Source organism: Schistocerca americana, chromosome 2 (genome assembly GCF_021461395.2).
Source record: "Schistocerca americana isolate TAMUIC-IGC-003095 chromosome 2, iqSchAmer2.1, whole genome shotgun sequence".
NCBI classification, from domain to species: domain Eukaryota; kingdom Metazoa; phylum Arthropoda; class Insecta; order Orthoptera; family Acrididae; genus Schistocerca; species Schistocerca americana.
The window spans coordinates 237,259,524-237,276,728 of NC_060120.1; the positions used below are offsets into that span (position 1 = coordinate 237,259,524).

Genomic DNA, 17,205 nt, shown 5'->3' on the forward strand with positions numbered 1-17,205 from the left:
CACGTTTGTTGACAAAACGGCGAATGCAGTTTCTTGAAACGAAACATTTTTTTGGAAAACCACAATAGTACGGCAGTACCGTTAATGCATAACCAATATCGTTTCCCACTCACCAACTCCATTCTGCTGAGGAGTGTATCGTGCAATAATCGAATCTTTCAGTCTAATTGAGTCAACAAACTTATTTACATATTATGGAACCGTTTGCCATTGTCTATACCTAATTCTTTCAGAATAACTTCGGCTTTTATCATTTTAATGAACAATGGTAATTTTTCTTGAATTTCTTCTTTGTGTCGTAAAAGGTACGTTTCTCTAAAACCGAAAAAAAATCTTCCTTAAAAACAGAAAAGTATCGATGACTCTGAAAATAATTTTCTTCCACTGGTCGAAAAACATGTGTATACACTGAGTCTCTAGGTTTATTGAGTTTCTCCACTCTTCCACCAAACACCAGCCGATGAAATCTACTACTGAGGCAGCCCCCTCAAAATTTACTATCAGTCTCTCTCTCACCAAACCATGGGGCTCTCAAAAACTGGTGTACACGGTGTTTATTCTGATCACCCATTTTTTCATTCCGTCTCTGTAAAGTGTCATCTGTCTCAGCAACAAAACAAGACTTTCCTTAACGAACAACCTTCACAGCTAAACGATAAAGTTAATTTTCGTCACTGGATGTAGCATCAGAAACTGCATTACCGGTATTAAAAAAAAATTCGATTTGCCATAGTCTTTGCTAAATTGGCTAAATGGCCTTGCATACCACGAGATGCTTCCCACACAACGTTATGAAATTTTTGTCTAAGTGGATCAATGTTTTTGGGCTGAGTGAACACCATAAATTTTATGTAACATATCTCTTTAGTAGTCCTGTGTTCCACAACACGAATTCAATGCTCGATATCAAACGATAGAATCAGCTGTTGTATAAACAATTCTCAGACTTCTTGCCACATCAATTCGGGGTAAAATGACGAGCTTTCGACGATTACCTCCATCGTCTTCGTCAGGAGCGACGATCGAGGTAATTGTCGAAAGCTCGAGATCTTCCCCTGAATTGATATGGTAAGAAGACCAAGAATGTTGTATACAACAATCCTGTCACGAAAGACTTCATTCTCAGATAGAATTAGGTGCTTTGCCTTTGCATTACACTTGGTCCATTTAGCAAGATCGGTTTCGTAACTTTGTCCACTGTCGTCTGACTTAATCAGCTCAAAGAGATCGATACACTCTAAAATAGTTCTGACGAAATAAATCTCGGGTGAACAGCATGGTATGATTGTGCATAGGACACAATATTTCGGCTATCGACCACGCACCTGATGATGGCAACGTGGTCGATTGCCGAAATATTGTGTCCTATGCACACTCATACCAGGCTGTTCACCCGAGATTTATTTCGTCATAAAATACGCCTGGAGAAATCGAAGAATCACATAAAATATTTCTCATTATATCTGTCCAAGTCCCCCAATTTCCTCTGCCAGTGGGTCTTTTGTCAGCCATTGTATCGTCTTTTACCCTTCTACAAAAACGAGTTACCTTCAATATCGACTACAAATGTCGCACTTCAGGAAAACTGCGTCAACCATGGTCTGCTACCATGTTGACAAAACATCACAGGCAGTTTTCTGAAATGAAACATTTCTTTGAGAACCACACAAGTACGAGAGTACAATCAGTCAATAATCAACACCTTTTATTCAAACTGAAGAAATTATAATGACATATGACGACTTTCAAAGCCTAGTAGAACACACACACACACACACACACACACACACACACACACACACACACATATATATATATATATATATATATATATATATATATATATATATATACGTTTGAGCAGTTACCAGACAGCGAAAGACAACAGGCTGTACAGCGCATGGGCAACTACGGTGACGTAGGCAACCCGTGCTTGGTGCTTGCTCTGCTCATACGCTTTTCGTCGCATTTCTGGCGGAATTTCGTGCATGGTGGGGCATCAAGTGACCCTGTGCAGCCCTGCGGCATGTTGGTGAGAGGACACACAGAGTTGACTTAGAGCAATTGTTTAATCATATCCCACCCAGATAAAGGATGCAAATAAGGAAGCAGTTTTGGGCAAAATATCATTTCAAAATTAGACTCCACAGCTCGAAGTACCATAAAATTTTGCTAAGGGGTGACCGTCAGATTTTTTTTTTTTGTTTAATTCGTACTCTGCAATATTGTTATGTAGCATTTCCAACAGGTTTACATCCACACAGCACTGCAAAAAGCTACTAGGATGGAATACAAATTACTTGCAACAAAAAGAGAGTTTCTTGTGTAGCTTACACCGGAATAGAGGACAATAGATTTCATGACTATTTCAAAATGTGAAAAAATTAACATGGTTGTCTGCGAGGCAAAGAAACTGTACAACTGACCGTTTATATTCTATTCTAGGAATAAATATGAAGCCATGTGGGGAGTTAAAATGATAAAACATGGTATGCTGCCAGTCTAAAATTTAACATAGAATGGCATTCCATAAATTTAAGACGTAAACACAAATCAAGAAATAACTTCAGACCCAGAGGAAGTACTAAGACACATGCCTTGTGATCGAGAAACACTTTCACAGAAGGCAGATCTATAAAATTCTGTTACAGCTGTCATATTTGAAACAAAATATTTAGTTCAAAACTACTGACCAAATTTGCCTACTTTGCTTCAAGTAAATTTTCACGTATGTTCGCACGTATATAGCATTAAGAGAACTTAGTGTCAAAAGGAACAGGACATCAGAGATTACTCCAGCAGCATCAGAATTTCATAAACCCTACTAAAATGCTTCATTCCGCTCTAAAATTGCACATTTCTATGTCCAGATGCACTCTGAAGTACCTGATATTCAGCTTTTCATGTGGTTCTCCTGATACCAATTTTCTTGGAGGTCCAGTACTGTATTCTCACGTTTGGTTCTTTATTATGGTATAACGTCATTCGTCCCAGAAAACGAAAATTTGCACTTTAAACTGAACGAGGTTGAAATTACAAATAGCACGGAATGAAACACTTCGTTTCAAATAAACGAACTCCCTCAGCGGAAAAAAATTAACTGAAGCAAATTTCTCTATAAAACAGACAGAAATAGCTTCATTAAGACACTAATGGTTCATTGCTAAGAACGTGGAAGTAATATAAAATCAGAAAATTAAAAACTACTAACTTAATTTGGTCTTTCATGGTTATGAGAATGTATATTAATTCAGTTGACGGCTCCCGGCCACAGAAATCTGTTTTCATTTGACGTGGGAGCTGTAAACGAAGACACGAAACATGTACACAGCCACGGGTCACGTTCAGTCAATGTAACAAAAGCTAGAGAAAGTCTAACAAGGATTTAAACACTACAGGAAAAGAACAGTGATCAAATTCTGAAACAAACTCCAGTATAATTGCTCTTCATAAGAAAACGCTAATTAACATAGATGTGTCACATTATGGAACCTGAAACCTCGCATAATGACTACCAGCACTAAAGCATCTCCCTCACTTTATTGTTACCGTGTTCCTATCAACAATTTCTTGTAAGACAAAGCCTGTTACACGATTTTCAACATTTAGCTTCTTTCTTGTAATTTCAACTAAAGCCAATTTAAAGGCTAAATATTGAAAACCCACTCAAACTTATAAAAATCTAACTCCAAGACCACTACAAAAATCTAGCTTCCTAGCAAAGAACGAAACTTACCAGTTTTTGTAGAAACGTCTCCTGCAGTCCTCAGACAAGTGCTCTGCCCACACTGTCTGAAGGGCTCTTAAACCATGTGGAGTTTCAATGTACCCAACAACACCAACTATGATCATTGGAGGCGTCTCCAAAATTGTCACAGCTTCGACAATTTCCTTTTTGTTAACCTCTGAAAAAAAGGAATTGCACAATAGAAAATAAAAGCCTTTAACATTAAGTCATGAATACAAATTATTGCTATTTCCACATTAAACAACGTAATTCTAAACAATTAGACAGTGACAGCATCATTTCACAAACATTCAGCCAACAAAATTTTGAAAAATTGTATTGTGCCAAGCATGGCTTTTCTCCCAGGTCATTACCCAATGGATTCCTGAAAGCTTATGGAATATGCCGTGCCCCTGCACATCTTTCAAAAAAAGCAGCAGAGTTAATTTACGACACCACAGTTAGGAATAAACTGCACAATGTCAAGCAGCTCCTAGCCTGTAGACATGGACCACAAAATTGTGCCTTGCCTTTATGTCGGGCGTGCATACAAAAGACATTGATGTACAGCAACCAATGTTCTGCATTGCCACTTTCCATCAAATCTAAATGGTACATACGTATCACAACAAGGAATAGAGTTTTTCCTCAACAATTATAACACATTCACTAAGGGTGTCTATAGCAATTGTTAATTTCAAATCTTACTCAAATTATGGAACAACCGCAAAACTAATACTACTTCTTAAATAAGCAAAGAAACTTTTGTTTCTCGCGATATGTGCCACGAGGCGGAACTTAACACCACATGAATTCAATATTGAACTTACTTGAACCAGGTCTATCTGCTTCTCTCACCACGTGCGTCATGCCAGCTTTATAGCCAATAAATGCAGTAAGATGAACAGGTTTCGTTGGATCATCTTTTGGAAACGCTTTCACTTTACCACGATGCCTCTGCGATCTCTTTTTCGGATAAAATCCCATAGAGCCATGGCGAGGGGCGCTGAACTTTCGGTGAGACTTAAAATGAAAACATACATAATTAGTTTTACGCACAAGCATTACATAGCTAACAACATATTATTAGTCACAAGTCTCAGACCGCCCTAGACAATTTCCTCACACGTGGTCAGAAAGTCTAACCATGTACACAGCTAAATCATCATAGACTAAATATCTTTGCAGCAATAGCATAATCAGCTAACAATTTCAATTTTCTATAGCACTTACAGGAGAAAATATTCAAACCACACACAAAATACTACATACATTAGAAAAACACTACCCCTGTCACAAATTCCATCACCGACCATACTCACCATCTTGCCTACACGAATGAAATGAGACACTTCCTGTTCACGGCAGCCCTATTTACACTCGCGTGTCTACCCACAATTCAGTACTCTTACGTCACTGCCGGTTGGGTACGTTCAGAAAAGTACAACTTTGGAAAAAAGACACCACCCCAACAAAATGTTTAAAAATAAAATACGACGCTTTTCGCTATACCGTTAATTTATAAATATCATAATCGACTATTTACTTTTTTAGCTCAGTTCTTAAATTTCCATCAACATTCTGTATTCATGAAAAATTTCATGGATTACCATTGGTTCACGTTTGTTGACAAAACGGCGAATGCAGTTTCTTGAAACGAAACATTTTTTTGGAAAACCACAATAGTACGGCAGTACCGTTAATGCATAACCAATATCGTTTCCCACTCACCAACTCCATTCTGCTGAGGAGTGTATCGTGCAATAATCGAATCTTTCAGTCTAATTGAGTCAACAAACTTATTTACATATTATGGAACCGTTTGCCATTGTCTATACCTAATTCTTTCAGAATAACTTCGGCTTTTATCATTTTAATGAACAATGGTAATTTTTCTTGAATTTCTTCTTTGTGTCGTAAAAGGTACGTTTCTCTAAAACCGAAAAAAAATCTTCCTTAAAAACAGAAAAGTATCGATGACTCTGAAAATAATTTTCTTCCACTGGTCGAAAAACATGTGTATACACTGAGTCTCTAGGTTTATTGAGTTTCTCCACTCTTCCACCAAACACCAGCCGATGAAATCTACTACTGAGGCAGCCCCCTCAAAATTTACTATCAGTCTCTCTCTCACCAAACCATGGGGCTCTCAAAAACTGGTGTACACGGTGTTTATTCTGATCACCCATTTTTTCATTCCGTCTCTGTAAAGTGTCATCTGTCTCAGCAACAAAACAAGACTTTCCTTAACGAACAACCTTCACAGCTAAACGATAAAGTTAATTTTCGTCACTGGATGTAGCATCAGAAACTGCATTACCGGTATTAAAAAAAAATTCGATTTGCCATAGTCTTTGCTAAATTGGCTAAATGGCCTTGCATACCACGAGATGCTTCCCACACAACGTTATGAAATTTTTGTCTAAGTGGATCAATGTTTTTGGGCTGAGTGAACACCATAAATTTTATGTAACATATCTCTTTAGTAGTCCTGTGTTCCACAACACGAATTCAATGCTCGATATCAAACGATAGAATCAGCTGTTGTATAAACAATTCTCAGACTTCTTGCCACATCAATTCGGGGTAAAATGACGAGCTTTCGACGATTACCTCCATCGTCTTCGTCAGGAGCGACGATCGAGGTAATTGTCGAAAGCTCGAGATCTTCCCCTGAATTGATATGGTAAGAAGACCAAGAATGTTGTATACAACAATCCTGTCACGAAAGACTTCATTCTCAGATAGAATTAGGTGCTTTGCCTTTGCATTACACTTGGTCCATTTAGCAAGATCGGTTTCGTAACTTTGTCCACTGTCGTCTGACTTAATCAGCTCAAAGAGATCGATACACTCTAAAATAGTTCTGACGAAATAAATCTCGGGTGAACAGCATGGTATGATTGTGCATAGGACACAATATTTCGGCTATCGACCACGCACCTGATGATGGCAACGTGGTCGATTGCCGAAATATTGTGTCCTATGCACACTCATACCAGGCTGTTCACCCGAGATTTATTTCGTCATAAAATACGCCTGGAGAAATCGAAGAATCACATAAAATATTTCTCATTATATCTGTCCAAGTCCCCCAATTTCCTCTGCCAGTGGGTCTTTTGTCAGCCATTGTATCGTCTTTTACCCTTCTACAAAAACGAGTTACCTTCAATATCGACTACAAATGTCGCACTTCAGGAAAACTGCGTCAACCATGGTCTGCTACCATGTTGACAAAACATCACAGGCAGTTTTCTGAAATGAAACATTTCTTTGAGAACCACACAAGTACGAGAGTACAATCAGTCAATAATCAACACCTTTTATTCAAACTGAAGAAATTATAATGACATATGACGACTTTCAAAGCCTAGTAGAACACACACACACACACACACACACACACACACACACACACACACACACACACACACATATATATATATATATATATATATATATATATATATATATATATATATATATATATATATATACGTTTGAGCAGTTACCAGACAGCGAAAGACAACAGGCTGTACAGCGCATGGGCAACTACGGTGACGTAGGCAACCCGTGCTTGGTGCTTGCTCTGCTCATACGCTTTTCGTCGCATTTCTGGCGGAATTTCGTGCATGGTGGGGCATCAAGTGACCCTGTGCAGCCCTGCGGCATGTTGGTGAGAGGACACACAGAGTTGACTTAGAGCAATTGTTTAATCATATCCCACCCAGATAAAGGATGCAAATAAGGAAGCAGTTTTGGGCAAAATATCATTTCAAAATTAGACTCCACAGCTCGAAGTACCATAAAATTTTGCTAAGGAGTGACCGTCAGATTTTTTTTTTTTGTTTAATTCGTACTCTGCAATATTGTTATGTAGCATTTCCAACAGGTTTACATCCACACAGCACTGCAAAAAGCTACTAGGATGGAATACAAATTACTTGCAACAAAAAGAGAGTTTCTTGTGTAGCTTACACCGGAATAGAGGACAATAGATTTCATGACTATTTCAAAATGTGAAAAAATTAACATGGTTGTCTGCGAGGCAAAGAAACTGTACAACTGACCGTTTATATTCTATTCTAGGAATAAATATGAAGCCATGTGGGGAGTTAAAATGATAAAACATGGTATGCTGCCAGTCTAAAATTTAACATAGAATGGCATTCCATAAATTTAAGACGTAAACACAAATCAAGAAATAACTTCAGACCCAGAGGAAGTACTAAGACACATGCCTTGTGATCGAGAAACACTTTCACAGAAGGCAGATCTATAAAATTCTGTTACAGCTGTCATATTTGAAACAAAATATTTAGTTCAAAACTACTGACCAAATTTGCCTACTTTGCTTCAAGTAAATTTTCACGTATGTTCGCACGTATATAGCATTAAGAGAACTTAGTGTCAAAAGGAACAGGACATCAGAGATTACTCCAGCAGCATCAGAATTTCATAAACCCTACTAAAATGCTTCATTCCGCTCTAAAATTGCACATTTCTATGTCCAGATGCACTCTGAAGTACCTGATATTCAGCTTTTCATGTGGTTCTCCTGATACCAATTTTCTTGGAGGTCCAGTACTGTATTCTCACGTTTGGTTCTTTATTATGGTATAACGTCATTCGTCCCAGAAAACGAAAATTTGCACTTTAAACTGAACGAGGTTGAAATTACAAATAGCACGGAATGAAACACTTCGTTTCAAATAAACGAACTCCCTCAGCGGAAAAAAATTAACTGAAGCAAATTTCTCTATAAAACAGACAGAAATAGCTTCATTAAGACACTAATGGTTCATTGCTAAGAACGTGGAAGTAATATAAAATCAGAAAATTAAAAACTACTAACTTAATTTGGTCTTTCATGGTTATGAGAATGTATATTAATTCAGTTGACGGCTCCCGGCCACAGAAATCTGTTTTCATTTGACGTGGGAGCTGTAAACGAAGACACGAAACATGTACACAGCCACGGGTCACGTTCAGTCAATGTAACAAAAGCTAGAGAAAGTCTAACAAGGATTTAAACACTACAGGAAAAGAACAGTGATCAAATTCTGAAACAAACTCCAGTATAATTGCTCTTCATAAGAAAACGCTAATTAACATAGATGTGTCACATTATGGAACCTGAAACCTCGCATAATGACTACCAGCACTAAAGCATCTCCCTCACTTTATTGTTACCGTGTTCCTATCAACAATTTCTTGTAAGACAAAGCCTGTTACACGATTTTCAACATTTAGCTTCTTTCTTGTAATTTCAACTAAAGCCAATTTAAAGGCTAAATATTGAAAACCCACTCAAACTTATAAAAATCTAACTCCAAGACCACTACAAAAATCTAGCTTCCTAGCAAAGAACGAAACTTACCAGTTTTTGTAGAAACGTCTCCTGCAGTCCTCAGACAAGTGCTCTGCCCACACTGTCTGAAGGGCTCTTAAACCATGTGGAGTTTCAATGTACCCAACAACACCAACTATGATCATTGGAGGCGTCTCCAAAATTGTCACAGCTTCGACAATTTCCTTTTTGTTAACCTCTGAAAAAAAGGAATTGCACAATAGAAAATAAAAGCCTTTAACATTAAGTCATGAATACAAATTATTGCTATTTCCACATTAAACAACGTAATTCTAAACAATTAGACAGTGACAGCATCATTTCACAAACATTCAGCCAACAAAATTTTGAAAAATTGTATTGTGCCAAGCATGGCTTTTCTCCCAGGTCATTACCCAATGGATTCCTGAAAGCTTATGGAATATGCCGTGCCCCTGCACATCTTTCAAAAAAAGCAGCAGAGTTAATTTACGACACCACAGTTAGGAATAAACTGCACAATGTCAAGCAGCTCCTAGCCTGTAGACATGGACCACAAAATTGTGCCTTGCCTTTATGTCGGGCGTGCATACAAAAGACATTGATGTACAGCAACCAATGTTCTGCATTGCCACTTTCCATCAAATCTAAATGGTACATACGTATCACAACAAGGAATAGAGTTTTTCCTCAACAATTATAACACATTCACTAAGGGTGTCTATAGCAATTGTTAATTTCAAATCTTACTCAAATTATGGAACAACCGCAAAACTAATACTACTTCTTAAATAAGCAAAGAAACTTTTGTTTCTCGCGATATGTGCCACGAGGCGGAACTTAACACCACATGAATTCAATATTGAACTTACTTGAACCAGGTCTATCTGCTTCTCTCACCACGTGCGTCATGCCAGCTTTATAGCCAATAAATGCAGTAAGATGAACAGGTTTCGTTGGATCATCTTTTGGAAACGCTTTCACTTTACCACGATGCCTCTGCGATCTCTTTTTCGGATAAAATCCCATAGAGCCATGGCGAGGGGCGCTGAACTTTCGGTGAGACTTAAAATGAAAACATACATAATTAGTTTTACGCACAAGCATTACATAGCTAACAACATATTATTAGTCACAAGTCTCAGACCGCCCTAGACAATTTCCTCACACGTGGTCAGAAAGTCTAACCATGTACACAGCTAAATCATCATAGACTAAATATCTTTGCAGCAATAGCATAATCAGCTAACAATTTCAATTTTCTATAGCACTTACAGGAGAAAATATTCAAACCACACACAAAATACTACATACATTAGAAAAACACTACCCCTGTCACAAATTCCATCACCGACCATACTCACCATCTTGCCTACACGAATGAAATGAGACACTTCCTGTTCACGGCAGCCCTATTTACACTCGCGTGTCTACCCACAATTCAGTACTCTTACGTCACTGCCGGTTGGGTACGTTCAGAAAAGTACAACTTTGGAAAAAAGACACCACCCCAACAAAATGTTTAAAAATAAAATACGACGCTTTTCGCTATACCGTTAATTTATAAATATCATAATCGACTATTTACTTTTTTAGCTCAGTTCTTAAATTTCCATCAACATTCTGTATTCATGAAAAATTTCATGGATTACCATTGGTTCACGTTTGTTGACAAAACGGCGAATGCAGTTTCTTGAAACGAAACATTTTTTTGGAAAACCACAATAGTACGGCAGTACCGTTAATGCATAACCAATATCGTTTCCCACTCACCAACTCCATTCTGCTGAGGAGTGTATCGTGCAATAATCGAATCTTTCAGTCTAATTGAGTCAACAAACTTATTTACATATTATGGAACCGTTTGCCATTGTCTATACCTAATTCTTTCAGAATAACTTCGGCTTTTATCATTTTAATGAACAATGGTAATTTTTCTTGAATTTCTTCTTTGTGTCGTAAAAGGTACGTTTCTCTAAAACCGAAAAAAAATCTTCCTTAAAAACAGAAAAGTATCGATGACTCTGAAAATAATTTTCTTCCACTGGTCGAAAAACATGTGTATACACTGAGTCTCTAGGTTTATTGAGTTTCTCCACTCTTCCACCAAACACCAGCCGATGAAATCTACTACTGAGGCAGCCCCCTCAAAATTTACTATCAGTCTCTCTCTCACCAAACCATGGGGCTCTCAAAAACTGGTGTACACGGTGTTTATTCTGATCACCCATTTTTTCATTCCGTCTCTGTAAAGTGTCATCTGTCTCAGCAACAAAACAAGACTTTCCTTAACGAACAACCTTCACAGCTAAACGATAAAGTTAATTTTCGTCACTGGATGTAGCATCAGAAACTGCATTACCGGTATTAAAAAAAAATTCGATTTGCCATAGTCTTTGCTAAATTGGCTAAATGGCCTTGCATACCACGAGATGCTTCCCACACAACGTTATGAAATTTTTGTCTAAGTGGATCAATGTTTTTGGGCTGAGTGAACACCATAAATTTTATGTAACATATCTCTTTAGTAGTCCTGTGTTCCACAACACGAATTCAATGCTCGATATCAAACGATAGAATCAGCTGTTGTATAAACAATTCTCAGACTTCTTGCCACATCAATTCGGGGTAAAATGACGAGCTTTCGACGATTACCTCCATCGTCTTCGTCAGGAGCGACGATCGAGGTAATTGTCGAAAGCTCGAGATCTTCCCCTGAATTGATATGGTAAGAAGACCAAGAATGTTGTATACAACAATCCTGTCACGAAAGACTTCATTCTCAGATAGAATTAGGTGCTTTGCCTTTGCATTACACTTGGTCCATTTAGCAAGATCGGTTTCGTAACTTTGTCCACTGTCGTCTGACTTAATCAGCTCAAAGAGATCGATACACTCTAAAATAGTTCTGACGAAATAAATCTCGGGTGAACAGCATGGTATGATTGTGCATAGGACACAATATTTCGGCTATCGACCACGCACCTGATGATGGCAACGTGGTCGATTGCCGAAATATTGTGTCCTATGCACACTCATACCAGGCTGTTCACCCGAGATTTATTTCGTCATAAAATACGCCTGGAGAAATCGAAGAATCACATAAAATATTTCTCATTATATCTGTCCAAGTCCCCCAATTTCCTCTGCCAGTGGGTCTTTTGTCAGCCATTGTATCGTCTTTTACCCTTCTACAAAAACGAGTTACCTTCAATATCGACTACAAATGTCGCACTTCAGGAAAACTGCGTCAACCATGGTCTGCTACCATGTTGACAAAACATCACAGGCAGTTTTCTGAAATGAAACATTTCTTTGAGAACCACACAAGTACGAGAGTACAATCAGTCAATAATCAACACCTTTTATTCAAACTGAAGAAATTATAATGACATATGACGACTTTCAAAGCCTAGTAGAACACACACACACACACACACACACACACACACACACACACACACACACACATATATATATATATATATATATATATATATATATATATATACGTTTGAGCAGTTACCAGACAGCGAAAGACAACAGGCTGTACAGCGCATGGGCAACTACGGTGACGTAGGCAACCCGTGCTTGGTGCTTGCTCTGCTCATACGCTTTTCGTCGCATTTCTGGCGGAATTTCGTGCATGGTGGGGCATCAAGTGACCCTGTGCAGCCCTGCGGCATGTTGGTGAGAGGACACACAGAGTTGACTTAGAGCAATTGTTTAATCATATCCCACCCAGATAAAGGATGCAAATAAGGAAGCAGTTTTGGGCAAAATATCATTTCAAAATTAGACTCCACAGCTCGAAGTACCATAAAATTTTGCTAAGGGGTGACCGTCAGATTTTTTTTTTTTGTTTAATTCGTACTCTGCAATATTGTTATGTAGCATTTCCAACAGGTTTACATCCACACAGCACTGCAAAAAGCTACTAGGATGGAATACAAATTACTTGCAACAAAAAGAGAGTTTCTTGTGTAGCTTACACCGGAATAGAGGACAATAGATTTCATGACTATTTCAAAATGTGAAAAAATTAACATGGTTGTCTGCGAGGCAAAGAAACTGTACAACTGACCGTTTATATTCTATTCTAGGAATAAATATGAAGCCATGTGGGGAGTTAAAATGATAAAACATGGTATGCTGCCAGTCTAAAATTTAACATAGAATGGCATTCCATAAATTTAAGACGTAAACACAAATCAAGAAATAACTTCAGACCCAGAGGAAGTACTAAGACACATGCCTTGTGATCGAGAAACACTTTCACAGAAGGCAGATCTATAAAATTCTGTTACAGCTGTCATATTTGAAACAAAATATTTAGTTCAAAACTACTGACCAAATTTGCCTACTTTGCTTCAAGTAAATTTTCACGTATGTTCGCACGTATATAGCATTAAGAGAACTTAGTGTCAAAAGGAACAGGACATCAGAGATTACTCCAGCAGCATCAGAATTTCATAAACCCTACTAAAATGCTTCATTCCGCTCTAAAATTGCACATTTCTATGTCCAGATGCACTCTGAAGTACCTGATATTCAGCTTTTCATGTGGTTCTCCTGATACCAATTTTCTTGGAGGTCCAGTACTGTATTCTCACGTTTGGTTCTTTATTATGGTATAACGTCATTCGTCCCAGAAAACGAAAATTTGCACTTTAAACTGAACGAGGTTGAAATTACAAATAGCACGGAATGAAACACTTCGTTTCAAATAAACGAACTCCCTCAGCGGAAAAAAATTAACTGAAGCAAATTTCTCTATAAAACAGACAGAAATAGCTTCATTAAGACACTAATGGTTCATTGCTAAGAACGTGGAAGTAATATAAAATCAGAAAATTAAAAACTACTAACTTAATTTGGTCTTTCATGGTTATGAGAATGTATATTAATTCAGTTGACGGCTCCCGGCCACAGAAATCTGTTTTCATTTGACGTGGGAGCTGTAAACGAAGACACGAAACATGTACACAGCCACGGGTCACGTTCAGTCAATGTAACAAAAGCTAGAGAAAGTCTAACAAGGATTTAAACACTACAGGAAAAGAACAGTGATCAAATTCTGAAACAAACTCCAGTATAATTGCTCTTCATAAGAAAACGCTAATTAACATAGATGTGTCACATTATGGAACCTGAAACCTCGCATAATGACTACCAGCACTAAAGCATCTCCCTCACTTTATTGTTACCGTGTTCCTATCAACAATTTCTTGTAAGACAAAGCCTGTTACACGATTTTCAACATTTAGCTTCTTTCTTGTAATTTCAACTAAAGCCAATTTAAAGGCTAAATATTGAAAACCCACTCAAACTTATAAAAATCTAACTCCAAGACCACTACAAAAATCTAGCTTCCTAGCAAAGAACGAAACTTACCAGTTTTTGTAGAAACGTCTCCTGCAGTCCTCAGACAAGTGCTCTGCCCACACTGTCTGAAGGGCTCTTAAACCATGTGGAGTTTCAATGTACCCAACAACACCAACTATGATCATTGGAGGCGTCTCCAAAATTGTCACAGCTTCGACAATTTCCTTTTTGTTAACCTCTGAAAAAAAGGAATTGCACAATAGAAAATAAAAGCCTTTAACATTAAGTCATGAATACAAATTATTGCTATTTCCACATTAAACAACGTAATTCTAAACAATTAGACAGTGACAGCATCATTTCACAAACATTCAGCCAACAAAATTTTGAAAAATTGTATTGTGCCAAGCATGGCTTTTCTCCCAGGTCATTACCCAATGGATTCCTGAAAGCTTATGGAATATGCCGTGCCCCTGCACATCTTTCAAAAAAAGCAGCAGAGTTAATTTACGACACCACAGTTAGGAATAAACTGCACAATGTCAAGCAGCTCCTAGCCTGTAGACATGGACCACAAAATTGTGCCTTGCCTTTATGTCGGGCGTGCATACAAAAGACATTGATGTACAGCAACCAATGTTCTGCATTGCCACTTTCCATCAAATCTAAATGGTACATACGTATCACAACAAGGAATAGAGTTTTTCCTCAACAATTATAACACATTCACTAAGGGTGTCTATAGCAATTGTTAATTTCAAATCTTACTCAAATTATGGAACAACCGCAAAACTAATACTACTTCTTAAATAAGCAAAGAAACTTTTGTTTCTCGCGATATGTGCCACGAGGCGGAACTTAACACCACATGAATTCAATATTGAACTTACTTGAACCAGGTCTATCTGCTTCTCTCACCACGTGCGTCATGCCAGCTTTATAGCCAATAAATGCAGTAAGATGAACAGGTTTCGTTGGATCATCTTTTGGAAACGCTTTCACTTTACCACGATGCCTCTGCGATCTCTTTTTCGGATAAAATCCCATAGAGCCATGGCGAGGGGCGCTGAACTTTCGGTGAGACTTAAAATGAAAACATACATAATTAGTTTTACGCACAAGCATTACATAGCTAACAACATATTATTAGTCACAAGTCTCAGACCGCCCTAGACAATTTCCTCACACGTGGTCAGAAAGTCTAACCATGTACACAGCTAAATCATCATAGACTAAATATCTTTGCAGCAATAGCATAATCAGCTAACAATTTCAATTTTCTATAGCACTTACAGGAGAAAATATTCAAACCACACACAAAATACTACATACATTAGAAAAACACTACCCCTGTCACAAATTCCATCACCGACCATACTCACCATCTTGCCTACACGAATGAAATGAGACACTTCCTGTTCACGGCAGCCCTATTTACACTCGCGTGTCTACCCACAATTCAGTACTCTTACGTCACTGCCGGTTGGGTACGTTCAGAAAAGTACAACTTTGGAAAAAAGACACCACCCCAACAAAATGTTTAAAAATAAAATACGACGCTTTTCGCTATACCGTTAATTTATAAATATCATAATCGACTATTTACTTTTTTAGCTCAGTTCTTAAATTTCCATCAACATTCTGTATTCATGAAAAATTTCATGGATTACCATTGGTTCACGTTTGTTGACAAAACGGCGAATGCAGTTTCTTGAAACGAAACATTTTTTTGGAAAACCACAATAGTACGGCAGTACCGTTAATGCATAACCAATATCGTTTCCCACTCACCAACTCCATTCTGCTGAGGAGTGTATCGTGCAATAATCGAATCTTTCAGTCTAATTGAGTCAACAAACTTATTTACATATTATGGAACCGTTTGCCATTGTCTATACCTAATTCTTTCAGAATAACTTCGGCTTTTATGTACGTTTCTCTAAAACCGAAAAAAAATCTTCCTTAAAAACAGAAAAGTATCGATGACTCTGAAAATAATTTTCTTCCACTGGTCGAAAAACATGTGTATACACTGAGTCTCTAGGTTTATTGAGTTTCTCCACTCTTCCACCAAACACCAGCCGATGAAATCTACTACTGAGGCAGCCCCCTCAAAATTTACTATCAGTCTCTCTCTCACCAAACCATGGGGCTCTCAAAAACTGGTGTACACGGTGTTTATTCTGATCACCCATTTTTTCATTCCGTCTCTGTAAAGTGTCATCTGTCTCAGCAACAAAACAAGACTTTCCTTAACGAACAACCTTCACAGCTAAACGATAAAGTTAATTTTCGTCACTGGATGTAGCATCAGAAACTGCATTACCGGTATTAAAAAAAAATTCGATTTGCCATAGTCTTTGCTAAATTGGCTAAATGGCCTTGCATACCACGAGATGCTTCCCACACAACGTTATGAAATTTTTGTCTAAGTGGATCAATGTTTTTGGGCTGAGTGAACACCATAAATTTTATGTAACATATCTCTTTAGTAGTCCTGTGTTCCACAACACGAATTCAATGCTCGATATCAAACGATAGAATCAGCTGTTGTATAAACAATTCTCAGACTTCTTGCCACATCAATTCGGGGTAAAATGACGAGCTTTCGACGATTACCTCCATCGTCTTCGTCAGGAGCGACGATCGAGGTAATTGTCGAAAGCTCGAGATCTTCCCCTGAATTGATATGGTAAGAAGACCAAGAATGTTGTATACAACAATCCTGTCACGAAAGACTTCATTCTCAGATAGAATTAGGTGCTTTGCCTTTGCATTACACTTGGTCCATTTAGCAAGATCGGTTTCGTAACTTTGTCCACTG

At 37.9% G+C, this 17,205-nt stretch overlaps 3 protein-coding genes across 3 annotated transcripts; all 3 read right to left on the minus strand.

Moving 5' to 3' along the window:
• Positions 1 to 3,702: 3,702 nt before the first annotated feature.
• Positions 3,703 to 5,149, minus strand: LOC124595887 (60S ribosomal protein L3-like). Its single transcript, XM_047134795.1, has 3 exons — positions 5,050 to 5,149; positions 4,558 to 4,750; positions 3,703 to 3,905 (listed from the first exon to the last, which is right to left on the minus strand). The coding sequence occupies exons 1-3, from the start codon at positions 5,050 to 5,052 to the stop codon at positions 3,733 to 3,735; spliced, it is 369 nt and encodes a 122-aa protein (XP_046990751.1). The 5' UTR covers positions 5,053 to 5,149; the 3' UTR covers positions 3,703 to 3,732.
• A 3,924-nt stretch (positions 5,150 to 9,073) lies between these two features.
• Positions 9,074 to 10,520, minus strand: LOC124595894 (60S ribosomal protein L3-like). The gene is made up of 3 exons (XM_047134801.1): positions 10,421 to 10,520; positions 9,929 to 10,121; positions 9,074 to 9,276 (listed from the first exon to the last, which is right to left on the minus strand). The coding sequence occupies exons 1-3, from the start codon at positions 10,421 to 10,423 to the stop codon at positions 9,104 to 9,106; spliced, it is 369 nt and encodes a 122-aa protein (XP_046990757.1). The 5' UTR covers positions 10,424 to 10,520; the 3' UTR covers positions 9,074 to 9,103.
• A 3,896-nt stretch (positions 10,521 to 14,416) lies between these two features.
• Positions 14,417 to 15,863, minus strand: LOC124595814 (60S ribosomal protein L3-like). Its single transcript, XM_047134706.1, has 3 exons — positions 15,764 to 15,863; positions 15,272 to 15,464; positions 14,417 to 14,619 (listed from the first exon to the last, which is right to left on the minus strand). Exons 1-3 carry the CDS (start codon positions 15,764 to 15,766, stop codon positions 14,447 to 14,449), a joined length of 369 nt encoding a protein of 122 aa, XP_046990662.1. The 5' UTR covers positions 15,767 to 15,863; the 3' UTR covers positions 14,417 to 14,446.
• Positions 15,864 to 17,205: the final 1,342 nt, after the last annotated feature.